Source organism: Manacus vitellinus, unplaced genomic scaffold, assembly GCF_001715985.3.
Source record: "Manacus vitellinus isolate BGI_N305 unplaced genomic scaffold, ASM171598v3 scaffold_76_pilon, whole genome shotgun sequence".
Taxonomy (NCBI): Eukaryota; Metazoa; Chordata; class Aves; order Passeriformes; family Pipridae; genus Manacus; species Manacus vitellinus.
The window spans coordinates 269938-296250 of NW_021940796.1; the positions used below are offsets into that span (position 1 = coordinate 269938).

Consider the following 26313-nt stretch of genomic DNA (forward strand, 5'->3'; position numbering starts at 1 on the left):
TGTTCTCCTGCTGTGCACCTCACCATGGGGGATGCTGTGGCCACCCTGCCTCCCTGTGGAGTTCAGGTGGTCCTTAACTTCACAGGCTGCTGTTCCTGCAGGGCAGTCTGGGGTTGCTCCAGAAGCACCTTTCTGCCCAGCATCCACGGCACCTCCACGCCCCGGTGCAGCCCTGGCACTGCTGTGGCAGGTGACCTGACTAATGGGTTATAGGAATAAGAAAGCAATCGATTTTCCTAAATGCTCAGATGAAAATTGCTGATCAGTGTTAAGACTCCCCGCTCTTCTCCCCCTTTAAGCACATCCATTTCCAACAGTTGCTGTGGAATCCCAAGCAGCCCCTGGCAGGTCTGTGGTGGCAGTAGGGCGAGCAGACAGGTGCCACAGGGGTGGGGATGTTTTGCTGGGATGCTCTGAGCTACCTGGGCAGGGAGGGGCACACACAGGTAGACTAACAGCTTTTTTGCATTGGTTTATAACCCAATTTCTATCCTTCATTGCTTCCCTTCTGGAGCACTTAGTGCCCTGAAGAACCTCCCAAGAGTGGAGAGAATTTGCAGTTCTCAGCAGCCTCCACAAGTATCTTTGCTGTAACTGCTAGAGAGTACTGGGATTTTTTCATTGTTGTTTTTCTTTTTGTTTTGTTTGTGGTTTTGTGGTTTTTTTTTTTTTTTAAGAAAAAAATACTTTATTTTTAACCACAGCAGTGTGATACCAGGCTATCATCTTGGCACGTACTCCCTGGGCAGCCCTGTGAAGTTTCTTCCCCTCAGGGCTTCATCCACCGTCAGGATGTATCTGTTGATAAGATCTTTCATTTCCTGGGTGAATGGCTCAAAATCCTTTTGCTTAGCACCTGACCGCTTGAAATTCCCATCCCTGTTGTTCTCCACACAGAGCAGCCGGTCCTCTGTCACTGTCACGTTCAGAAACTCCACCATCTCCCTGAGCTTGGGGATGAGGCTCTGCTTTAGGTCTTCGTAGTGGACAATGAGCAGGCGCTTCCCGTACTTCAGCCAGTCCAGGACGTGGGAGGCCCACCAGGAAGCATAGCTGTTCACGAAATCTGGCCACTCTGGATGACCAGAAAACCAGGAAAATGAGACACTGTTAGCCATGCTGCGATTCAGCAATTTGCCTTGGGCATTAATGATACCTTGATCTCTATTTGCTGTTTGTGCTAATTTAATTTCTGAAGGTCAAGATAGCCCTGCCAAAAGCTTTTGGGCTGGACAAAGAGCATTGTGGCCGAAATTTGCAGTATGGTAAAGCCATTCCCTCCAGACTTTTTTCTGAGGACTTTTTTTTGTGGGTTTTGATGAATAGGTCTTGGGTTGTGACCGATGAAAGGTGATACGTGGACTTGGGGAAGAAATGTGGTGTGACACAGGACAGTTCCCCCCCCCGCCCTGTGCCAAGCCACAGCTGTAATGCCTAAAATATGCACAAGGAGAAATGGAAGCCAAATGTCTTTTCTGCTGCAGAGTCTGAGTGCAGCAGCATATCCAGTGGGGAAATTGCAGTCCCCAGCCAACTTGCCAGTCAAACACGTGAAGCGTGGCGGGCAGGTTCTGAAGTCTTTTCATGTGTTCAGGGGACACTGAATCTCAAGTCCCCTTATTGCTATTATTGTTATTTATCTGCAGTGCTGTAGCACCTGTACAGTGCTGTAAAATTTCCTTCAGGAAATGTCATGCTCCATTGGATCCTCCAAATCTTAAATTAGATTTTTCATGGTTATTACATGCTGCAGGGGCAAATTTTCTTCACCTCACATAGCCTGGCAAATGGGCTGTGCACAGGAGTGTTGTACCTGGATATGTCTTCTCAGCCCAACAGTGCAATGGCAGTGGTGTTCCTGTGTGGCTGTGGCCATGGTGTTAGTGCTGTGCTCCCCTCCTCCCCATGGTGGTGGGTGTACAACAACTGCTCCCACAGGGCAGGTCTAAGTGCTTTTGGGGCTGATCTCGGGTGTGGTGGGACGCGGGTCCCGCTGAATTGGTTTGCAGTGCTCACTCAGGTCCCAGTGTGTCCCCCCTTCCCAGCATGCTGAGGAGGTGGGTTTCAAACCAGCCCATGTGGGCGTGGTGCTTACCTTTGCTCTTCCAGTTGCGGTCGGTGGCATAGCCCAGGTGCCCGGCGTATTTTCTGTTGAACTCTGCCATCAGTGATTTGTAGGGGTTCCTTATCAACAGGATCGCCGAGTCGAACATTTCAATCTCTGTCTTGCCACTTTCGTGTGTTTTCACACAGATGGTCCTTCTACTTCTCCAGTGGTCTTTTTCTCCTTTAAAACCTGTTTTACAAGACAGGATTGTTGGCTTTTTCACTTGATTGTATGTCTGTGCCTTTTTGCACTAAATCATTGCCTACAGTGGTGTAAAGCTGGTGTGACAGTACTGGTCAGTTAAACCCACTGGCAGCCAGGCTCTCCCTCCCTGGGCAAGGCACCCTTGGCCCCACGCTGCCACAAGGCAGCTTTTCCCAGGGCCAGTGCTTGGTGCTTGCTAAATGTCTGCCCCCTCGGGATATGGCCCTCCCAGAATAATTAGTAACATTTGAAAATTTTAACCTTCATGTTTCCTGTGCTCGTGAAGGGTCTTACCCACAGGGTTTAGGCAACAGCCTGTCAGATGGGAACTGCACATGTGTGTGTGCACAGGGCACCAATGTGGGCAATATGCACATTTGCAAATGCAGAGCCTGGCTGTTCTCTCTGAGAGCAGCTGCTGCCATCTGCACCGTGGGAGGCTGCTTGGTCCAGGCGTGTGTTTAAGTTTCACCAAATGTGCTGACAGTGACAGCCGTTGCTGGCTCAGGCAGAAGAATGCAATGAGTAAAGCCCTGTGCCTTGGAAGGGCTGCGTGTGTGCCATCCCTTGGGACATGGTACCTTTGTTGTAGAGGGCTCCATCGAAGTAGTAACTTCCCGTGTAGTATCCCGTGGCATGCTCGATCAGGTGGCGAGCCCACGTGTTCCCAGCCCCAGGAAAACTCGACAAAGCAACAAACACTTTGGATTTGGTGGTTAAGAATTTCCTGTCTGTGCAGCGAGTGTCTGTGAGTAGAGAAGATATTTCATTGTTAGCATTGTGGCTTTTTAATAATTCCACTGACAGCTCTTGATTACAGGGTTTATTGCTTCCTCCTCTCTCTTATGAATATAGGATATCAATTTGAGTCCGGTTGTGAGTCAGCTATTTCCCAAAATTAATTCAACCATATGAGGCCAAAGAGATTATCCTCAGAGAGGTTTCTGCTGGTTTTGTGTTAGGCAGTGTTTTTTTGATAAAGCTGCAGCAAACCATTGTACTTGCCAGTAAGTTGTGCTAAAAGCCCCTAGGTGATGCCTGTTTGTTAGCAGCTATTTGCCTGTCAGGTTGGCTCTGCAATGGAACTTGAAATGTGCCACTACACCTGGAAACTGGGAGTTTTATAACACAGGAGAAAACCATCCTACTGAAAGGAGCTGCCTTTAGTTAAATCTCTGCACTTCCATTCCTCTGAAGGGGGCAGGCACTGGGGAGCCCTGCAGCCATGGAGTCAGATACCTGCTTTCATATGTGCTTCTGTAAATCCTCACCTTGCTTCTTAACATGCCAGTGAAACCAAGGATAGGATGAGAACCAATCTTGACCCTGTGTCATCATCTTGTGATGATTCATCAAGAAGCCAGCTCTCTTCATTCTTCAGAGCAAGCTCTAGATGAAGGCATGGCTAGAAAGTGCCTGCACAGCCCAGAGAAGGCAGTCTCCCACTACTGCTGATCTCTACAGACCTGGGAAGTACCAGCACTTTCATGGAAACAAGCATTCTTCTTGCATGGTCTTTCCACATGCTGGTGTCTGCAGGCTACCTCTGAACTGGGAGATGGGGATTAAAAAAAAAAGGGTGTTAGGGGGAAAAAAAGCCCATCGCCAATCCAGAAAAGCACTTAATTTGTTTATTTTAAGCTTAATAAGTTTATTTAAACTTCAGTGAGAAGTTTCACTGAACTCAATGTAAATCACTGCATGGATAAAGTTGCCAGAACCACCTAAATGGTTTTCTGGATTGGAAGCTTACTCTCTACCTTGTTTTCCAGTCTTAAACATGTATGCAGGTGAATATTTTAGAGGAAGATGAGTAGAGCAGAATTAGAGTCTGCAGAGTTGCCTTGGTGGCTGCCTGTCTGGGAGCTGTGTGGTGGGGCAATACCTTCCCAGGTCTACCTCATTCTCTCCATCTGCAGAATAAAGTTGTTGTTCTGTGTTGAGGGGAGGCTGTGCTGTGCAGTGAGAGAATGGAAAGATGCATCTTCATGAGCATGATTACAAAGGGGGAATTTAGATAAAGTCCGTTTCCTAAATTCCTGCCTGTGTCACAATACCCACTACTGTGGCTCAGACTGCTGTAAAGGAGATCACTTTTACCCGCTGCAGAAGGGGCACAGGGGCTGTTTCCAGCAGTGGTGACCCTGGCACAGTGAGGCTGGAGCTTGTACCTTGCACGGGTGTCTGATAGACCAGGCAGTACTTTCCCTGGGCAGCGCTGCTGGTGTTGCGTGTCCCGCGGCAGCGCAGCCCGTCCGCGCCCTCGCGCAGGGAGAACCGCCCGGTGGGGTATCCACAGTAACACTCCTGCCCTTGGATCACTGCCAAGGGAAACTCCTACGGAAGAGAGAAAATGGATCAGTGCAGAAATGCCAGGGCATCAACAGTCTGTGGGGAATGCTGCTGCCGTGCAAAGAAAATAAATCTTCACAAGGCCACTATCAAGATGAAAGCAGTGTTTGATATGTCATTCTAAAGCTAGTGCTCTTTTACTATTACTGTTTTCATACTGTAATTACCTAAAAAGTGGGTTTCAGGCAAAAACCTCAAAAACTTTTAAAATTGACAATATTCTTTTTCATAATTCATAAAAAAAAGTTATAACACTCCTGCAGCACCTAGTATGTAATTGCACCTGCAAAATATCAGTGTAGGAAAAGTTTGAACTTGCCTCCAAAAATGAGCATTTTGAATTGAAAGAACTTTAAAGTTCCATTTACATTCCCTCAAACCAAGTCAGCTGCCACAAGTTTGCCTTATTCAGTTGATTTTACCAAAGTTTGTGTAGAGGAAACTTGCTCTTAAAAGAATTAAAGGGAAGAAGGAACTGTGGACCCACTGACTGCTGCAATCATGTGTAAAGATAGAAAGAACAAAGTCAAGCCATAAAGAAAGTTTGCATCTTAGTGTGACCTCACAGTTTGCAAAAAAATGAATGTGCAGAGAGGGGCTGGTAGAGGGTTTGAGAGCTACTGGGTATAGTTTTGAAAGAACTATTTAGAAATGCTCCACCCAGCGATTTTTGGCCCATTTTTCAGAGGGACTGTGATGGCAGCAGGGGGGACCCGTGGTGCCCACACGTGGCTCTGCCCTGGGTGCCATGGGGTGAGCTCAGCTGGTGCCTGGACTCTGCCCTCAGGCACAGACATGTCCAACTCAGCAGATTCTGTGATTCTGTGTTTTGTGCTACCTTGCTTCTAGATAGGAAACCTCCTAAGGTGTGCAACCATGAGGAAGTTACAGTCAGTGTTCCTTGCAAGGAATGAATTTCCAAGGAAAATTTTTGTCCATAAGAAATGTTTTCTTTAATGTATTTGATGCAGAATAATTCGGGTTTTGTTGTACTACTCTTATCGAGGATGGCAACAGGCTGCAAAGCTGCATTTGGGCTAATGGTGGTAAGAATTAAAGCAAGTTTGAGGGAAACATGTTAATTATTTGCTGAAGAAATTAGTAGTTGCTTATTTACCCTAAAATTCAGGTTTTCTCCTGTTTTTGTAAGGAGTGGGCTTGTCCCAGAGTCCCCTGTGAGCTCATGCGGGGCTGTGTGAGTCGGCAGAAGTAAGTTCAGGGACTATTTGAGTGCAGAATGTTCAAGTCCCCCTATTCCATATCAACACTTTTTGTCTTATAAAAGTCTTTTTGAGTCTGGGAAAGCATGACAGGACTGCTGAGCAGCTTATCTCTTGCTCTTGCCCATGCGTTCATCCTCCGATAAGGAGGCAAATGCAACACGTGTGCTGTGTGTGCCCCACCAGCCAACATTTGCTCAGCGAATCAGATATGACATTGTCAGAAACTATTCACAGACCTGATCCAAGGGCAAAACAGTTCTGGGTTTGCCTGCAAACAGAAATCTTTCCTTTACAATGAAGCAGTGTTTCTCAGTTTGAGAAATTAATGTGTCCCTGCCCTCAAACACAGCCTAGAAAAAAATGTTCCTTGTATCTCACACCAAGTGGCCCCTGCAAGTGAAGGACTGTTCTGGAAGGCCCGGGCTTTTGTGAGGAGACATAAGCAACCACTTCTCCCTACCTCCTGTGTCTGCAGAAGCTGGTGGGTGCTCTGCAGCCCTTCAGCACAAAGGGCTGACCCTCAGCTGTGCAGCCTTCCTCACATGGGTGAGGAAGAGGAGAAACTGGGAGAGGGCTTTGCAAGGGAAATCTCCACATTTTCCTAATATCCGGTATAAATCTCCCCCAGTGCAACTTGAGGGCTTTTCCTCATGCCCTGTGACTTGTTCCCTGGGAGAAGAGACTGACCAGGACCCACGGCCTTGGTGCAAAGTGCTGTGATGCTCTGCCTGCCCGCTGCTCTGCCTGCCCGCTGCTCTGCCTGCCCGCTGCTCTGCCTGCCCGCTGCTCTGCCTGCCTGATGCAGCGCAGTGACTGCAAAGTGACCTGTTCAGTCTTGACTTCCCATCAGTGTTTAAGCAAAAGTCTGAGCCATCCCCTTTGCTCACCTGTGTATTTAGGTGTGCCCCAAGCTGGGGTCATGGCTTGAAGTAACCATCTAACTTTGAAGTGAGGGACTAGTCCTGGAGCTCAGCACACACAGATCTGTGATGCTGTGCTTTGGTGAGACACCAGCACACAGCCAGAGAGCTCTGTGGGGCTGTGGATAAGCATTTTCCTGGACTGAGCTGTAAAGCAGGCACTGACAGGCTCAGGTGTGCATCCTGTGAGTTGTAACTCAGGGAGAGGTGATTTCAGTGGGACTATTTACACAAGAATTTGTGAGATGAAGCCTCAACAGGTAGCTTGAGTGGTGTAAGGAAAGCAAACATTCTCCAATAGCAACACAGTTGATATGATTCAATCACTGATTGTTTTGTAGTAGGCTGTATCCAAATAAGAATTATGAATAGATTAAAAATACATTTATCTGTTTTGCTCTGATTACTCTGCTAAATTAGTTCCTTTTCCAACTTCCTATGCTAACTCTCCTATCTGATGCAGTTAAATTCTTTCAATCTATCAGAAAGAATAAGAGATGGGGTCTAATTGCAGAAGGAAATTCCTCTCCCAAGTAAAACTGATGGGTTTGGTTAATTTAAAAATTGGCATGTTCATTTTGCAGCAAATCTAGAAGTCATTCTTCAAGTTGTCATTGCACTGGATATGCTAAAAGCAAAGTATAAATACCATAAAGTCAATCCTGTCCTTGCATAAAAATTACAGCTTGTTTTTCTCTGTGATCTGTTGAGCCAGGGGACATTTCTGCAGGGCAATGTTAGACCCAGTGTGACCCTATTTGGAATGTTCCCCTCTCACTGCTGCAGTAAAGTCAGCAAGGCTGTGATTATCTGTGTCAGTCAAGGTTCTGGCCTACTTATCTTTGTTTTATTGTGTTTAAAAAAATATCTAAATCAAGCTATGGAATCACTCTGTATGAATTCTACAATGGGATTTGAATCCAAATCCCAGGAGTCATTTGTTTATGGGTAGATAAGTGCATGTAGCTACATCTGGAATCCAAAATAGCAGGTCTGGTTTTGAATTGAGAAGATCACTGTGTTCTGTGAATTGCTCCATAAAAAAAAGAAAAGCACCTTAGAGGTGGAAATGTTCAAGTGTGCAGACTTGTTGCCATGGCTCGGATGCCATGAGGTACTGCAGCTCTCAAGAGAGAGAGCGTGTTCTTCCAGATTTTATTCATGTCATCACACATGTTTGGGGTGTCATAACAGGTCTTGTTTAAGTATCTGGAGTTAAACCACAAATTGATGTGTGACAATTGGACTTGTGGATATGCAATTCTGCTTCTGAAGCAGAGGGAGAAATTGCCAGTCTTTTGTAGGGAAATAGTCTCTTTGCAGAGGGTCTCACAGTGCCCAGCAGAGCTAACAGCGAGTTGTTACCTGCACCATTTCAAGGAAGCAATAAATGAGAGGTACCAAACCTGTTCTTCACCTTCCTTCAGTAGCTTTTTCTCTTCATGCTATCGTTTTTGCAGCCCTCTCTGTGCCTTCTGTGCGGAAAGAGTCTGTTTAGATAATCTTTTGTAATATCTGGGTTGCTGATGACTTTCTCACTCAAGCTACATCAAGCAAATATGCATTAGCTCTAACTCCATCTCTATTGCTATTCCACAGAGATGGACAGTGTCCTCCATCCTAAACCTGTTTGGATGTCATGTTCATGTGGTACATTTTGGCTGTTATCTTTTCCTTGTCCTTCTCAGTCACCAGTAATTTCAGATGTCTGGAAAAACTTGAAGAAACTATGCTTCTGAAAACCTGTCTTTTCAGAAAAATCATCTCCCAAAAACAGTATGGCAGGACTGTGCTTAAAAAAACTGACCTCATGAGCCCATCTGAAAACAGCTTCTCCATGTTTCATATCATTCTCCCAGACAGAGAAGCAATAATTAATTGCATTTCATCAGTAAATATTAATAGAATTATGTTACATGGGGTAAACTGACACAGATCAAGATTTTTTCTCGCCATTAAACAATAGACTGATAGCAGAGCTTGGAAATAATTGCTCACTAATTCCTGAACATTTCTATGCCTAGAGGATATGAGAGTGTGTTGGGGTGTGTGTTTGTGAGGTGCTGTACACAGGGTATGTGGGCAATTCACTGCACAGAGTTAATTCCACAGTGCATTCTTAAAACTGGTTTAGAGGATATGTTGACTGGGAAAAGCTTCCCCACTCTACCTAGTAATTAAGAAGATTTGTTTTTCATGCCTTCATAGTTTTAATCGATTTTGTGATGCTGCAAAAAGCAATTGAATGTTGAGCTTAGTGCATGAGGCCGAATGTGGCTGCAGGCAAAATCTGACCACACAGTGAACCCTCTGTACAAAAAATTGGCCCCATCAGACTGGGGAGGGAGGGAAGAGGACCAACAGCCACTAAAACAGAAGGTGCCCTGCCCACAGCTCCCTGAGAGCTGAGCAGGGCTGGCTCCCCGCAGGGCACTAGAGTTCTGGTTCAGATGCTGCCAGCCCACATCCCCCCTCTGGCAGCGAGCCTCCCCATGAGCTGCAGCCACTGAGACCTCCCTCGGGGTCAGATCTGGCTCAGGGCTTGGCTGGAATGTGACATAGAGACAATATTGATTTCCTCATGGTCGATACTCATCACTTAGAGCAGCTTTTCTGTGTATCATGTGGCACCGCTCTCATGGCTTTCCCTCCTGCCATCCCCACTCCAGTGGCTGGACCAGATGCATCACTGGGTATTTACTCTGATGAGTTTTGTCCTTTAGAAACTCATTTACAAATTCAAAGCTCTAAGGCACTAATCTCTGCCCTTCCCTTAGTAGATTAGACTTTAACAAAAAAGAAGAAAGGATGTGAAATGAGAACTGTTCTTACTTTCTTGGAGCAAAATTCAGAGCACATCTCCACCGTCAAATTGGGCTGTATCAAAGAGGCTGGAAAGGTGTCTGTTAAATTTTCTGGAGCTCTAAAACATCCTCGATAGATAACATTCCTCCCTGCGGGGATATGAAATAGGTTTCTCTTAAGAATACGACGTCCGTAGTATCCTGCCTCTTTCACAAAGAACAATACTAGGTTCAGAAGCCAAAAATAATAAAATAAATTTTATATTACAAAGGCTGCAGAAGTAAGAGAAACCCTGATATATGCTAGAAAAACGTGTTGCAAATCCTGTGGTATTGCAAGGAGCACATGCCTCCAGCTTTGTACAAACCATGGAAAGCAGGGCTGCAGCACAGGGTCTGGGTTACATTCCACCAGTGGACAGCATTGCTATTGTTTGCAGGTCCCAGTTTCCTCTGAAGACTTGCTTTCCCCTCAAAACCCTGATAAAAATCTACAAAGCTTCCCAAGATCTGCACCAGGAAAGGAAAGGCATGTAAATGAATCCTGAAAAAAACCTTCCCTGGACCCATTTTCCTGCTCAGCTGCCTCTCTCCTCCCTCTCCTGCTTTTCAGGCCAAGGGAATTTGCTGCAGCCTTCAGGCCCTAAACTGAGTTTTTGTCAACTGGTCTGGGAGAACAGCTTCCACCACATCTTTAGCACCAGCCTCTGATCTCACCTGCTTCTGTAGAAACACCACAAATCTTGGCAGAATTACAGGGTCTCCCTTGAACAGTATCACCAGAACTGACGTGGGAAGTGAGTTGGATGACAGGAGAGATGCAGTGTAGTTATGAAGAAAAAAACTGGTTCTGCATGAATTTCCTGGCAGAAAAGCCCAGATTTTCCAGGACGAGTCAAGAGTAATCTAAGGAGAAGCTGCTTAAATATTGTTCTAATAACTGTTCAAACCAGTTACTAGAAGCAGTGCTGGATCTCTGGGATCACTCAGGTGATGTGAAAATAAAATAACTTGACCCAAGCTGAGGGGAACAGGAGTCTCCCTGGGACCAGGTCACTGCAAGCACAGCACCAAAGAATGAAGGACCTGGGCATGTTTGGGCTTCTCAGGATGTTCTTGAAAGGCCTCCTACTAAACTTCACACTAATATTTAATTCCTGAAACAAAATGGTTATGAACATGTTTAGAGTTGTCTCAGTGGTCAGAAAGAAAGCTTGAGCAGCCCACACCAGCATTAGAGGGAGCAGGTTCACAGGGAACCCACAGATCCCACTGGAAACAGCTGGGTTTGTGTGGTCTGCCTGTCTTTTGGGGAGTCCTGCCCCAAGGCAAGCTGCACTGTGCCACAGCCACCCCTGCTGCCATGTGGGCTTTGAGCTTCCCTGACATGATGTAGGGGTACCTGCAGCACAGGAGCTGCACAGCTCGGCGTGTCCAGGGGACTGCAGGGGGAAGGAGGAGGTGAGGGACGGACAGGGGAGACAGCAAGCCCCATCTCTCAGAAGATTTAAATGGAGATGCCACTGAACCTGCTCCGTGTAAGTCTTACGCAAGGTCTGTGCTCTACATTACACAGCGTAAATCACACGGGCTGTTACAGTCTCAGAGTTACTTTCCAACATACTTGTTCATTGTGATTAATACTTCTGTTGGCCCCTCAGCTGGCTTGCATCAGGGGGATTCTTCAGACAACTATCAGGTGTTACTAAGGGCAAAAAAAATACATATCTAGCTCCAGGCTAGACTAATTTGATGACTAATTCATTAATACTTTAAAAAAAATTAAATGCTGCCTTTTCCTGCCAAGTATGTATATATATTTTATGCTTGAGGTTTAAACAGTGATGCATGTCCTGGGAAACCTGCCAATGTGCCCATCAGCCTGACAGTGGCAATTTAAGTCTATGTACCTTTGATATATAATTTATATGTAGCTGGGTGGATTATTATACAAACCTTGACTTGTCTTTAAGAAGAAATGAAGTACCATCGATACTGGCACAACCTAAGGCCTTGGTGCTTCTTCTCGGCAAATAACATCCTTAAGGTCTTGTGAACTTGCCAATTGAAAAGACTGATCAGCTGTTTAGGTCTTTTATGTGCTTTGTGTTGGCCTAAAGGTTTATCCATTGTGTCCCCCATGGCAGCTAATTGAATGATGAGTAGAGTGTGTTGCCATCTAAAGATGAAACAAAAATCCCAACTGCTGCTGGAACAGAAGTCCTTGGAAAAGCAAAACTCTGTGGTCTCTTTTCTTTCAATTAGGAAAGGGATTGTTGTGGTTCTCTCTCTGGCCTCTATTTGCTCCCTGCTGCAGTCACAGAGCACTCATTTTGTTTGGGATCATCTGAGCTTAGGGTGGCCTTGATCTGAGTGCTTTTCTGCCCTCCTGTTATAGGGCACCCACTTCCAAGGCTGTTTCTCAAACACGTGGGTTTGTCCTCCTGCAGTGGGTGCCAAAGGGAGTGGGTTTTCAGCTGAAATTCTGTTGCAGTTGCTCTGCACTGCATTGTGTTTCATCCCTGGTGACACCAACCTCCTCCATGGCAGTCCCGAGGCAGCTGTGCCAGGCAGTCTCCCTGCTCTGGGGCAGAGAGCAGCGCTGCTATTTTGGGGAGGGAGCCAGGGACCAGACCAGCAGCAAATGGATGCTGTGCCCTGCAGGTACCTTTGTCCTTTGCCATTTCAAACTCTAGTGACAAGTGGAGTGAGACAATCAGCGGGGACAACCCACGTGCTCAGCCCGGCCCTGACATCTCTCCCCTCTTCGGTCCCACACCCACTTACGTCTCCTGGCTCCTGCCCGCAGCTCCTCCACCCTGTAGACCGAGAGCCGGTTCACCCCTCCGCACACAGAGCCCTTCTCCCCCTTGCACTCGCTGTTGCACTCCTCGGGCCTGGAGGCGGTGGCCGGGAGGGTGTTCCCGCAGTAACACTCTGCTCCGTACACCAGCCCCGCGTAGGTGTAAGCCCTGCAAGGAGCAAAACCAGCCGTTGTCACAGAGGCACCCGTCTGCTCCCCATTTTGTACCTAAGGGAGGCAGGAGCACGTCCCTGTGTATGGTGTGAGCTTCTGCTGCCCTGCTCCAGAGCTGAGTCTGCCCCAGGGACAGCATGGCCTCCTTGACAGAGGCAGCCAGCTTGAGATTTGGGCTAGAGACCAGTATCTATCAAAAGACAGGTATCTGACAAAGACTATTTAACCATATGGTAATTTTTGTCAAGGACAACAGAAAATATATTGTAGGTAGCTATGCTGCCATAGAGAATAGGCAGTAGTGCAGTGGTCTGCTTCAAGCAGGGTAGCAGAGCTACGCCATGCCTGAAGGTATGAGATAATTACCGTTTTTACAGATGCTGTATGTCTAATGTAGAAATGCTTTTCCCATTTCAAATTCAGTTCCACTTATTATCAGAAGAGAGAAAACTTGCAGTGAAAAAGTACCACTCACCTCTCAGCACAAGCTTCTTGACAGTGAGCTACTGTCATTTTTCTTAAGTCATAAAAGACAGCTCCCTTCAGTGTCCTCTCCCTCGAATCGTCGGTGAAGCATCCTATGTAGGTGCCTGTGTGCATGCAAGACCAGGGTTAGGCAACGCATATGGGATGGAGATGGGGGAAGGGAAAAACCCATACGGGGCCGATCCAGCACCATACGCTGCAAGCAGGGCTGTGTTCAGTCAAGTCCCAACCTGCCCAGGGCCCCACCTGCTCTGCAGAGCTCTCCCTTGGTGCTGGATCTTGGCAGGGGTATTGAAGGGGTCAGTGTGACTGTCCCATGGAACTGCGCTGAAGGGAACGAGACTTTCACCAGATTCCTTTCAGCAGACCTGCCTTTGCACACCTGGAGTCCACGATCCCCCGGAACCGCGGCTCCTGCAGGCAGGTGCTGCCTGCTTGACTCCCTCCCTTGGGGGATGAAACATGGCACTTCTCTAAAGTAAAGGAGAATGTGGTCTTCAAAATGGTAAAAACTTCCAGAAATCTTGTTGGATTTCTCCCAAGTGCTCTTTAAATCTCTAGTTGGTAATGACATGGGGCAAGAAAAATATTAAGAAAATCAGTTTTCTTTGGGTATAGAGAGTAATATTAAAGCTGTAATGGAAAGAAAGCTTCAGTCTTAACTAGGCAGTGCCATGCATTGAGCTGTCTCCTTCTCTCTGGTGCAAAGGAATCTCTTCGTCTTGCTTTACTTAGCATATGAAAGATGAATGTTTCTCTTAGACTGCATCCAATTCAGCCTCTTTTTTGTTGTCGTGAACAAAATACTATAAAAATCCAGCCTATTTTTGAATATACGATTGGAAGGATGATGTGGCATCCCACTATTACACAGCAATTGTGTGTCTGTAAGTACATTTTATCATTAGAATATGAAAGAAAAAAGGAAATTTGATTTTAAGAGTAGCAACATTGAGATGATAGCACAGGGAAATTAACTAATCTAAGCTGTGGACAAGAAAAGAATATATGATGAAAAATGAAACTAAAAAGCATAATATTAGCAATAAAATAATTCACAAGAAAAAGGAAGTTTCAGCCACTCTAACATGGATTTTGGAGCCAGGAATAATAAATCAAACATTTAAATATTACAAACGCAACAGTAGCTTCAAAGACCTACACTCAGTAATTTGCCAACATGCAATTAGAAAATTCACAAGCTGTGAACACACACTCCAGCACGCTGTTAATGAGGTGGGAGTCATGCACTTCCAACGAGGGCGCTCCACATTTCACTGTTGGCTTTTGATTTGGGTATTTCCAGTCAAAGCAGTAGCAGCAGAAAACTGAGGCTGTGGGGCCAAAGAGCCCGAGTGGGGGTCCCAGGCAGGGCAGCCACTGTCCGCCCTCCTCCTGTGTCCCTCCCATGCCACTGCCAGCCCAGCAGTGGTTTCTCACTCACATCCTCCTATGAATGAGTCGTGGTCTTAGTGACATGTCATGTCATGTCAGCGATCCAGTCCCTGTCACCTCTGCATCCTGTGCAACGGCAGAACCAGGCCAGGAGAAACTGTAAAACTCCATCTGCTGTAAGCACTTGGAACAGAAAACTCTCATTTGTTGTACTGACAGTGTTTGCCAGTGTCCCTGGCAGGAAAAGATGAGGTCCCTACCCTAAGCTACTTGCAGTGTCAGCAGGTGGGAGCCTGACTTGGAGAAAAAAAAAGGACTTGGATTTTCTCACCCAAGGCTGTGTGCTCTTGGGTGGAGTCAGAGCAAGGCAAAGTGAGCTGGGAGGTTCCCAATATGCTGGGTCAGATGCCATTGTTTTTGTCTTGGGTTAAGGGTCTGCCTGGGGAGGCACACAGAGGGCTGGCTGGCAGCCCCTGGGCAAGCAGGGGCAGGGCAGCTGTGCTGCATCAGAGCCAGGGTGTTTTTGGAATGGCACCACTGAGGAGTGCACAAGCCCAGCCTCCAACAGTCAGGCAATGCTGCTTCACTGAGCAGGAACTACAGGGCATCACTGAAACTTTAATAAGCATTATAACCACGGAGGAGTTCATTAGATCTTGAAAGAGATAACAAAATAACAAGCATCTAAGTTTACTAGAAGCGAGTTGGGGAAGGTAACATGCTCTACGTAGGTAGTTAAATTTTAATCGATAATCTTCAAAGGCTGATCCAGCTTCTGAACAATAGTGTTATTAATAATGTCACTTCATGTTCAGTCAGATATTCAAATGATGCATATTTGAATCTACACTTCAATATGGTGAGTGGCCCCTCTCATCAGCAGTTAGAACCTGAGCAAGGCCCTGGCTGAGTGGCTCTCATTCTCTCCTCTGCCACCAAAACCTGCTACCAACAGGGTGTTCTGAAGTGTCTGTGGAGCAGCTCCACCTTGATTCTTCAGGTAGCTCCAGTGGTTCAGTCTGCATGACTCACACTGTGTGACTCATCTCCCATACAACCACCACTATTGCCTTCTCCCTCCCGTTTCTGACAATTCCCTCGGTAGGTATCACAATGTGGCACCCATTTTGTGGGATTTTTGGATTAGGTGCTCTTTTGTTTGAGTAAATTTATTCAACAAACTAAAAAGCAGTTTAGTAATGTGGTGTCTAGTCATCCAGATCCCATTCCTGCTTTATTATCAGTGAAACATCTCCAAGAACAACTAGTTCTTCTAAAAGGCAACGTGTCAAAGACTGCAAACTCACGCTCTGATGCTGCAGCGAGGGCATGGCAGTCACCCAGGGCAGATCCTGGTGCTTCCTGTGGTGGGCTTGTCTGCTCCCTGGGAATGCTCAGCCAAGTTTTAGCTTTAGCAGCAAGGAGGCACTTCTAGACTTATGGTACTGTGTGGTCTTGGATAGTTAATTTGATAAAATCCACTTTTAAAGTGTTCCTTCTTCTGAGAAAGAAAATCAATTAAAATGGTCATCTCTGCCTGCTTGAAGAGAAAATAATTTAAATTAGGGAAGCACATTGCACTGTCTGGGCTTCCATTCAATCAATAAAATTACTTTTTTGGAGGAAGTTACAGCTCAGCATGACCAGGGAGGTTAGGTTTGTACTTTGGCATGTGCACGTGCCTAAGAACTGTTTTGAAAGTAGTGATGAGTGAGGAGGAAGGCCCATCTGCAGGGACACATTGTGGTGCTCACCTGTGTCTGCCTGGGACGTGCAAGGTGCAGTTTCTGTGCGTGCCAGAAAATGTGCAAGGTACGTCCCTTACCTTTGTGTTCAGCAGTGTGTTTGATCACTTTAAATCCTGCTGTCTCCATGGGCTCCTGGTTGCTGATGAACCTGTGAAACCACCTCCTTCTCAGCTGCCTGAGCTCCGAATTGCGGGACACGAGCCAGCGTGGGCTGTGCCGCTGGTCCAGGGCCGGCTCCTGCAGCGCATCCATGCCCACCAGCAGCCTGGGAGCAGGGCGGGGGTTCTGCAGAGCCCTGGGCTCTGCCATCCCCACCCCGGCTGTCTCATCTGGCACTGCCAGGGCCTGGTTAGCGGAGGTCCCGTGTGAACCTTGCTGGATAACCAGGCGGGTCCGCTGCAGCAGCAGGAGGCTGCCAGCCATCAGGTAAGCTGCTGTGAGGAAGAAGAGCAGAAACTGGGTCCGACGGAGAAACTTCTGTAGCCTGAAGAAAGCTTTGGCCATGCCCTTACTGAAACTGGGCCCTTCACGCCTCCCGACGGGTCCCTGAATCTCCACCTGACCAGATGCTCATTCCTCCCGTAAGTTCAGCCCATCACTTTGGTGCCTTCCTCCGATGAAAAGCTTCTTCCCAGCCAGCTGCAGCAGAGACCAGCTTGGTGCAGCACTGCCACCAGCCTCAGGCACCAGGCTGGCCCAGGGTCTCTGCACGTTCCCAGGGTGATGCCTTCATCATGTCCTGCCGAACAGCCGATGCTGAAACCTGAATTACCAAGGGGAGGAAGGTTGGTTCACATCCAAATTGAAAATATGCACCATCAGGGTCACTTTCCCCCATCCACCCACCCCTTTTGACTTTAGATGAGCATTTCTCCATCTGTTGTTTATAATTATGCACATTAAGAACTATAATCCAATGAGAACAATTGATTGAGTACAAGTGAGTTTCAGATCTTCAGACTTTTTTTCTTTCCTTTCTCTTTCCTTGGAATGCACAAAAAATACCTTTATGGTGAGGTTATTTATCTCGGGACGATTGGAAAGGAAGTTATTTTCTTTTGTCAGTAGCCAGCATCTCCATCCTTTGTCACTGGCTGAACAGGCAGCCACAGTACAGGCATCTTTTTACAGAGGTATTACCAGATTCCTTCCTTTCAGCTAAACAGTAGCTGAGCTACAAATGCAGATCAGAAGGAAACTGAAGTGTGGGTGTGTGGGAGGAAAAAAGAAATTGCATTAACTCACAATAGATAAGATGATAATTATTAATCTCTGTGCAGCACAATGAAGTTGGGCTTTATGCTGGAAAGATACTTGGGGGTTCTGTATTTACAGAGCTGGGGGAGTTGTTGTGCATGTTGCTTTATCAAAAACCAGAGATCCTGCTTTTTTTTTTTTTTTGTAGATTCATATTGCCAACTATTGATGTGTGGATGCGTGTGGATAAAAAGTAGTGAATGTTTGAAAAAATTTCATCTCAAGTTCAGCAGATCTCTCTTGACTGCTGCTGAGCTTTGCAGCTTTAGTTGTGCTGATGTGTATCACGATGAGATTGTCTGGGCAAGAAAAGCTCCTTTGTGCTCTAGGGAACCTTTAACCTCCCATGGCAAATAAAAGCTGGCATCTCCCCATAAGTTCCTGTTTTCCCAGTGCATCCCTTCTCTGTGGAGCCAGGCAAGTGTTGAGAAAATATGCAGTGTTTTCCAGAAAAGAAAATATTATGGCTTTTGTTTAGCTTGCAATTGGGGCACACTCCTGAAATCCACAGTCCTCTCAATGAACGTTTGCTTACTGGTATTTCTTGTTTCTGTATCTGACTGAAAGTTTTGTGGATATTCACTTATGCCTCTTTATTAAATAAATGTTACCAATTAAGTCTCCACCCATTCCCTTTTTCATTTGGTTGGGCAAATTCTTTCTGTCTTAAACAATAACCAAAACCAAAGGTTCAAAACTTGTAGGACAAAAACAAATTAAGGCTCAGCTGAGTCTTTTGTCAGTTGAGCCTGAATTCCTTTTGTGTGACCTTTCAGCCTTGATTCTTAAACACAGCTGTCACAAGGCAGGAGTCCCTGTCTCTAATCTTAAAATTTAGGTGGCCTTGAAGACCTGATTTAGGTATTTTTTTAAGTTGTTGTTGTGTTGTTGAAGTTCATGTATGCTGATTTTAGTTGTATGGGACTGAGTAAAAATATTCTATGTCCTTATTTCTCTAAGGGCTCGGGAGCATGAGCAGGTGAGAAGCACAGCCAGGCTGTACATCTGCAGTGAATTCTGACTACTCTCACTACAGGAGAAGTTGCACACCTCCCTTCAAAGCCAAAGAAAATGCATTGATTTACACCAGCTGAAGAGCTGACCCTTGGTAAATTATTGAAAATCTCTGATCAATGTTGTGAGTGCTCAAGCATTGCAGTAAAAGGGTCAGAAGTACCAAGACAGATGAATGGAAAATTAGCCCTAATTAGATCCTGCAAGTTGTTACTGCGCTAATTCATCTGAAGAAATAGTCTCTGAGCATAGGTGGGATTCGATTCACTAGTTGTTCCTGCCATGGGGCTGCTGGAAACTTGAGTTGTTCCCAATGGAGGCTGTCTGATCTGAAAGCAAGCTATGTGCAGATATTAGCTTGGAATTTGGGCTGGGAATGACCGTGCTCCGTGCAGCCAGCAGTACTTTGAGGGAAGGCTGGGTCAGTGGGCAGGTGGCTGTTTGCCTCAGCAGCCGAGGGCTGGGCACACCGTGCTCTTGGAGGTGTCATCTGCACTATAAAGTGGTGGTAAAACACTGCTGCAAAGCCTCATCCGGGAGATGGCAATGGCTGCAGTCACACAGGACTTCAAAAGATTTAAGATTCCCCCCCCCAGCAGCAAGATGAGGCCAGATAAACTGATCAGATTTGCAGTAATTCAGGGTTTCACAGCTCTTTTGGTTTATTCACAAAGTGAGAGATGCTTCAAGGCCAGGTTCTCAGATGCACTGTTGCTGGCACTGGAGAGGCTGTGCTGCAGCAGCCACAGCCTTTGGGCTCATCGAGCCGTGCCTCATGGAGCCGTGCCCAGAGTGGCAGCTCGGCTGGAGAAGGGCCACTGAGGCCGTGTAGCAGAGGTTGGGCATGTTAGGCTTCACTGGCCCAGTTCAGTCTCTTTTAACACCACTGTGTGCTTGGTCAGTGGATTTGGGTAGTTTGTCCATGTTTGCAGTGGTGTAGAGTGGAACAGCTGGAGGCTGCACCATCCCCAGGATGAGAGGATCTGCCACTTGCCCAGGCAGCATGTGGCAATGTTTCCTGGAGCCAGGGGAGGCCAGTCTGGCCACCACCTGCCCAAAGAGCGCTGTGGTAGGGTGTGATGTTCCACCTCCACATGAGCAGGATGGAAAACTTGCTGTGCATCAGCAGAACTGGAGAAAACACCCAAGGTATCAGACCTAATTTAACTGTGCAGCAGGCTCTGTGCCCAAACACAAAGAAATGTTTGGCATTGCTCCTGTTGCTCTGCCAAGTTTGTTTATTTATTTATTTACTAAGGAAAAGCTGCTTCTATGTCTCAGAAGGCTAACTTTGTCCTTGCCCAGTGGCTGAAAAAGTTTAAATGGTATAAGGCAATTTTGCTGCATTCAACATGATGTGTATGAATTACCTCCAGATGCACTTGCCCTTAGAGCAGTTGCCATGACAGTGCATTGTAGTAAAATCCAACCAAATAAATAAGGAGACTCTCTGCCCACAGACTGCTACGAATGTACAACTCAAAAATTAAATGTTGCTTTTTAGTGGGGAAATAGCAGAGGGTGCTACTGACATAAAAACTGTCATTTGATTTTTCCATAAACTGCATATTGCAATATCATCAAAGTATGCCTAGAAGAATTCAAGTGCATCACTTTTGATGATGATATTAAACAGGAAAGAGTAAGAAGGAAAGAACTAGTATCTGGTAATAGAAAATGCAACATTTATCTTTTTCATGCATGTTTCACTTAAAATGAATGAAGTGAAACAGAAGAAAAGCATTCCTCTGTTCATCAGTTCTCACAGTCAAAGGTGTTTAGGACCATATTAATTAGGAATTGTTTGTAAAATCATAAAATTGTAATTGAAAGGAGTTTGAGATGAGCAATGAGAACTGTGAAATGGCAGAGGAGATCTCTAGGTGAAGAAGGTGATGAAAGGGTTAATGCTGCACAGGCTGCAGGGCGGGTGGGGGGCCAGGGAGAAGGGCAGTAATTAGCACTGGCAAGTATCAGCTTGGGGGATGGTGAGTGGAAGCGGGAGATCCACTGGGTCCTGGGCCTTCAGCAGGGAAAGAATCCCTTGCCACCAGAAAGTTGCTATAAGGAAAAGCAGGTCAGTACCTTGCTTCCAAAATGATCTTGCAAAGTGTAACAGAGGATATCACACTAGGCAGCTGTGTTAATGCGTTCATAAAGAGAAATAAAAGAAACATGGTAAAGCTCTTGGCAATTCTGCTCTCCTAGCTCAAGGAGCAGTTACAGAATTCTTAAGGGAAGGCTGAATACTTTCAGTGATGCCAAGAATGCTGGTAAAGGCTGAAGACACTGAAAAACAGCCCCAGACTTGAAGGTGAAGAGTTGCTTATGTGAGGGCTTTCCCTTGATATGTGCTCAATGCAGAAGCTCAGGTCAGTGCTGCATTGGTGACTGCAGCTCATCAAGAGTTGGTCTTGTCTAAAGAGCAGCAGGATTTTGCAAATTCAGAGTTCTTGGCATGGAAGCAAGATGTTTTCTATTGTAAACTGAAGGGAATTGGACTCAGGTACACTATTTTTAGAAAAATCCATCCCTCTTCCACATTTCTCCTTTCTTTTGTCAGCTTTCTTTGAGGACAAGTGCAGTCAGTTAGGCCCTAGCTGAAGGATTCTGGCTCACAGCCTTTTCTTTGGATACACACTGCCTTTTTCTCAAGGCAGTTTGGAAAGTCAAGGGAAACATCATACTGTGTGAATGCACATAGGAAGTAAAACTCTTAAGAAGCCACAAATTCGATGCTGGGACCCTGCCAAGTATTTGCAGTTCCCTTTATTCCGATACCTGAAATCATCCTGAGAAACTGAGACAGCTGACAGTGAGTGCTCCTTGTAGCCATGCTTTCATATTGTGCCCAGAGCATCTCTCCAGGTTTGAGAAAGGGGTTAGAAAAGACAACAAAGTTGAGGGGAGCTCTTCCCTCATACCTTGAGTGGAATCGACAGAGAAATTCTTTATTATTCCAGTTTCCAAATATTGGAAAAAGAGAGAAAAATGAAACTGTGGATCATTTTTGTGTGGAAAGTGGCAGATGCTGAAAGTGAAGCTTAGAAGAAACATCCTCGTGCTCTACTGTCTTCAGCCAAAATCCACCCAAATCAGGATACAGGTTGACGCTGATCGATTTTGGTTCAGGTCCATTGTTACTTTTTCTAGCTCCTTAAGAAAGTGTCATGTGGAATTGTCTCAGTGACAACATAATTGAGGAATTCAGGCAAAGGAAAGAAAGGTGATTTTGTAATTCCATCACCTTTCCTTGGATATTCTTTCACCAAAAAGAGGGGAAATTTTTGATGAAGAGTAATGTTCATGTCCTTCATGTCGCTGTGGACGACAACCCGGTCGCTGACCTTTCTGGCAGTTATGGTGCAGTGCTCGAATGAGACCCATCCAGAATTCACAATCTGGCCTTTCAAGAGCATTTGGCTTCAGCTGGAGGCAGAAGCACCCTCCAGCTCTGGCCCTGGGCAGGCATCTCTTCCGACAGCCCTACGTGTGTGGGTTCTGTCGCAGGGCACGAGCTGTGCTGCGCAGGCAGGGCCAGGGCACAGCCCTGGTGTGCCCCACGTCCCACTCGCTCCTGCTGTGCCCCATGTCCTGCTCCTGCTGTGCCCCATGTCCTGCTCCTGCTGTGCCCCACGTCCCACTCCTGCTGTGCCCACAGCTCCTGCTGCCACTGTGCCCATGGCTCCTGCTGCCACTGTGCCCGCTCTGCTGCTCTCTGTTCTTCTCATCCCTGCCCTTTCTGCAAGGTAAGGGGAAAACTCAGGTTGCTTTTGTTCTTTGCTCCGAGGCAGGAACATCCAGCTTGGGCCCACAAGGCTGAGGATGAGTTAGTGCCCCTGCTTTGCTCGGGCACAGCCTGTGTCACCCTCCACGTGGAACACACATCAGTCAGTTCTGCTGCTGCAGAACCTGCTGAGGGTTTGCATCTAAATATGAGAAAAGGTGTTTTCCTCATTTCCTTTCAAGTCACCTCCACCACTGTGATTTAGAAAATAATTTGGCTTTTAAATATTTCTAGAAACTAACTCTTTCACCCCTTTTCCATCAAAATGAAACTTATGGTCTAGGGATTTTCAGTAAAGCAATGGAGTGACCGATGAGACAGAAGGGAAGGGACCTTCAGGCAGCCCTGATGTGGCATGCCAGCTGCCTTCCCAAAGGATCTGGCCTCATCCTCAGGGCTGCTGGAAGCAGTAGGCACTTCTTCAAGTACTTCTTCCAACTTAGAAAGTTCTTCTTGCTAGAGGATGGGTTTGTACTGACCTGACGCACGTATCTCCCTGTAAGGTCTGTAGCAAGCTAGAAATGAGGTAAAAGCACCCCTTTCTCCACATGCCCTGGTGGCAAGCATTGCAGCTTGAGAGGGCTTTCCAGCAAGTTTACCATTGCTTGCTACAAGTGTGTTTGCTACAATATGTAATCAAATTGCAAAGTTATCTTTGATGCTGAGATTGTGTTAAAACTTTTAAATAATACTGAATGGTGATAAATAAGGCAGAAAAAAAATCTTTATGCTGAGTTAGCAGGAAGACAGAGAAAAAACTCTGTAGTCCATAAAGTAGTCAAATCAAGTTGAAAATAACACAATACATACATTATACCCCCTGTATTCAATATGGGAGGTGTTTTACAGTGACAGATAATTCAGCTTTGGAAGGGAAAGGTAATGTCACAGAGCAGAGCTGCAGCCTGAGGCTGGAGAGGCAGCACTAACTTGTGCAAATTCAGTCCCAGCAGCTCTTTCACCAGATAGTCCACTTTTTGAGACTAATTTTTTATCATAAATAGGTGTAAATCTGGACAATAATGTTGTTGGTGAGCGCAGAGCCTGAGGTGAGGGATGCAGAGGAGTCTATGGGAGGCAGCTGGTCCAGCAAGGCTTGTTGTGGAACAGTGTGACTTGGAAAGTGCTCAGAGACAGCTTGAGTAGAGAGCACACTGTGGTGACATGGTATTTCTGCACTAATCCCATACGTTTTACTTAGCTCAGTGATAATGCAGGAATCAGGAGAACTGATTCCACACCAGTATGGAAAAGATGTGGGCATATGCCAACCCCTATTTCAGAGGTAGACGTGCACACACATACGTGTGTGCATTCTCTACACAGAGGGATGTGTGCTCCAGAGGTGATATACAGGCTGATAAACCAAGAGCTTTCAGCAAACTATTCCTGAGCCTTCAAAGTATTTTGTCAATAGTAAAGCGTTCATGCATGATGTATATCCTTTGATATTAAAAGTTCAAGTACCCAGCAAATGATGATCTGCAGTTTCCAAAAGCCCCTATATGGTCTGTGGCTGAAGTTTTGCATGAGAATGTTATAACAAATCTACCATATATTGATGTCTGCTTTAGCCCACAGGAGCTAGAGATGAGATCTTTCCTGTGTGCAAAGAAATCTACTTGAATTAAAATAACATACAGCTTTGTAACTAAATCATAGGTGTTTAAAAAGTATCTTCCATAAACCCTTCAATATATGAATTCCTGCAACATTCACGTTGTTAAGAGTGTATTTGTTCAGCACAGTGATGTTCCAGAAACTGTTTGGAGAAGCTGAGCATTCCAGCCTGCCTGATCAGGCTGACAGAAACATACTCGCAGTATCCATGCTGACTTTTCAAGCATAATGTTCCGTGGATGCTTGGGGAAAGGGCATCTCGAGACCAAACTGAAGTCTTTATAAATAATGCCACTAAGCCCCGTCTAGTTAGGAGCTGTGGATAAATTTAATAAATCAAACAGCCATTGAGACTGCAATGAACGCTGATCCCTCAGCCTCTGCAAAAAGTTGTCCGGTTTTTGCTCGTGCCTAGGCCAGCTGGCACACGGCTCCAAGAGGCAGGTACTGCAACCGTGAGAAAAAGAAGAAAAACCTCACCTTTCCTTTATGGCCGAGGAACCCCTGTTGTAGCCAGGCAAAGTCCTGGACAATCCAGTGAAATATTATAAAAAGCCGTAATGCATGTCTGAAAAGCTGGTAAATCCCGCTCCCTCTGCCCTTCCCTACTAATCCTTCTCCCGCCGCCCGGTTCCAGCGCGCAGACCGTAATCCCGCGCACCGCTCCGTGCGGGCTCTGCGGGCTCGGTCCCCCCGTCCGCCCTGCCCCGGCCCCGCTCACCGCTGCCGTCCCCGCGGTCCCTGCGGCTCGCCGGGGTCCCCGTGTCTCACCGGGCCGGGGCTCCGGGGTCCTGCGCCCTGCGGGGGCCGGCGGCAGGGAACCGCTCCATGGCCTCCTGCGCCAACAGGCTGGATGGAAGCAGCCTCCGCGCCGCGCTGCCAAAATCCTCAGGCACAGCCGGTGCACTCGTGTTTCATAACGCTCCCCTGCTCGGGGAAACAGCCTCTCTCTACGGCTGCTCCACGGCAGAGCTCTGCAGCCTCCTGCAGCTGCAGACGTTTCCAGACCTAGCCATTCCCTCTGCCTGGATGTTTGTCCAAGCGCACGGATGGCTGCATCGGCAGAGGGCTGAGTGGCGGCAGCAGCGTGAAGCCCTAATGCGATCAGCTGAACGGATGCTCAGTGTTTGTTTCTCGGTGCCTCTTCCCACTAGGGGCAGATCCTTCTGAAGCCGCTCCTCTGGAGACCCGGACCCCTTCCCAACAGGTCGAGAGGGTCCCGGGAAAGCGAGTCCCTGACAGCCTCCCGGCACCAGCTTGGAGATTTCAGGCAGAAAATTGTTATTCTGGGCACAGTTGGCTGGAAGTAAAATATTTATAAATGTGAGAGCTGAAAGGCAGTTGCTGGTGTCCTCAGGACTGCCTGTGCTGCCGCCTTCCCTGCACGTTTCAGCTCTGTTCTGCTGCTGCTTCACATGGAGACTGAGCAATTTATAATTATTCTTAAAACATCTGCATTTAAGTGGGGGCAGGCTGCACCCCTGTAACTGCACGGGGTTTTAAAGCACCCCACAGTCTAAGCATATTTAATGAAACCTGGGAAGATTTGTCTCTTGGAGGCAAAGTCTAATGAAGTAGTGGGACCCTTGGTTCCTCCCGTGCCAGGGAGTGTGAGTCAGATACATCAGACCCAACACCTGCCTGGCTGTGAGAAAGCAGCACTCAGGGGCTTTTTTTGGATCTAAGAGGAAAGAGGGAATTGGGATGCCACGTGGGGCTGATCCTGTTTCCTCTCTGTATGCTTCAGACTCTGAAGCCCATGGGCTTTGGTGATCAGGTGTGTGGATCTCTCCATGCAGTGCACCCTGTGAGTGGGGGCCGAACCCCACAGTGCGATGCTGACACTTGAATCACACTTGGTTTTCCCATCTCCGCATGATTTAGAAGAGGGATCTGGTTGTTCAGCTCAATGTGAGCAGTGGCATGAGCAGTGTTGATGATGAAGAGGGATGTGTGAGACTGTTTCAGATGTTTTCAGGCTCAGACCGACAGGAAATTATTCTTGTGATTTAGTGGCACTGTTTTCTCGCCTGTGTTACCCCACTGTCTACAGAAAAGCTGTACCTTGACAGGACCTATCTGTGTCCACTGCAGCTCCTACTAAATTAAGAGGGAAATGGATCAGACTGTAAATTCAAAGGATGATCTGTGCAGGATGCAGACATTGAAAAATGATATCTAATAACACTAAGAGAAAGGGGGCAAAACTTTGAAAATGAAGCCTCCGTGTGTTGTGGTCGTGTTGTGAAATCAGTCACTGATGGGAGGAGTGGCAGCTGGAGGCAGTCTGCGACTCAGGAAAATCCTGGGCACTTTCTTTCTCTGCTTGATGGTTCTGCATGGTTGTTGAACAAAATACAGCACAGAAATTGTGGAATGAGTGGTATTACTTTTAGAATCCTGTTGTGGGAGCATTTTT

At 46.7% G+C, this 26313-nt stretch overlaps 1 protein-coding gene across 2 annotated transcripts; it reads right to left on the minus strand.

Annotated features, from left to right (window-relative positions):
* Positions 1 to 600: 600 nt before the first annotated feature.
* On the minus strand, positions 601 to 25350 carry WSCD1 (WSC domain containing 1). 2 transcript variants are annotated; one of them, XM_018084793.2, is made up of 9 exons: positions 24666 to 25350; positions 16294 to 16979; positions 13063 to 13177; positions 12398 to 12582; positions 9639 to 9760; positions 4483 to 4648; positions 2893 to 3057; positions 2096 to 2296; positions 601 to 1075 (listed from the first exon to the last, which is right to left on the minus strand). In XM_018084793.2, exons 2-9 carry the CDS (start codon positions 16718 to 16720, stop codon positions 723 to 725), a joined length of 1734 nt encoding a protein of 577 aa, XP_017940282.1. In that variant the 5' UTR covers positions 16721 to 16979; positions 24666 to 25350; the 3' UTR covers positions 601 to 722. The 2 variants fall into 2 exon arrangements, with proteins under 2 accessions (XP_017940282.1, XP_017940281.1); XM_018084792.2 differs by having other exon boundaries at positions 24616 to 25350.
* Between the last annotated feature and the right edge of the window lie 963 nt (positions 25351 to 26313).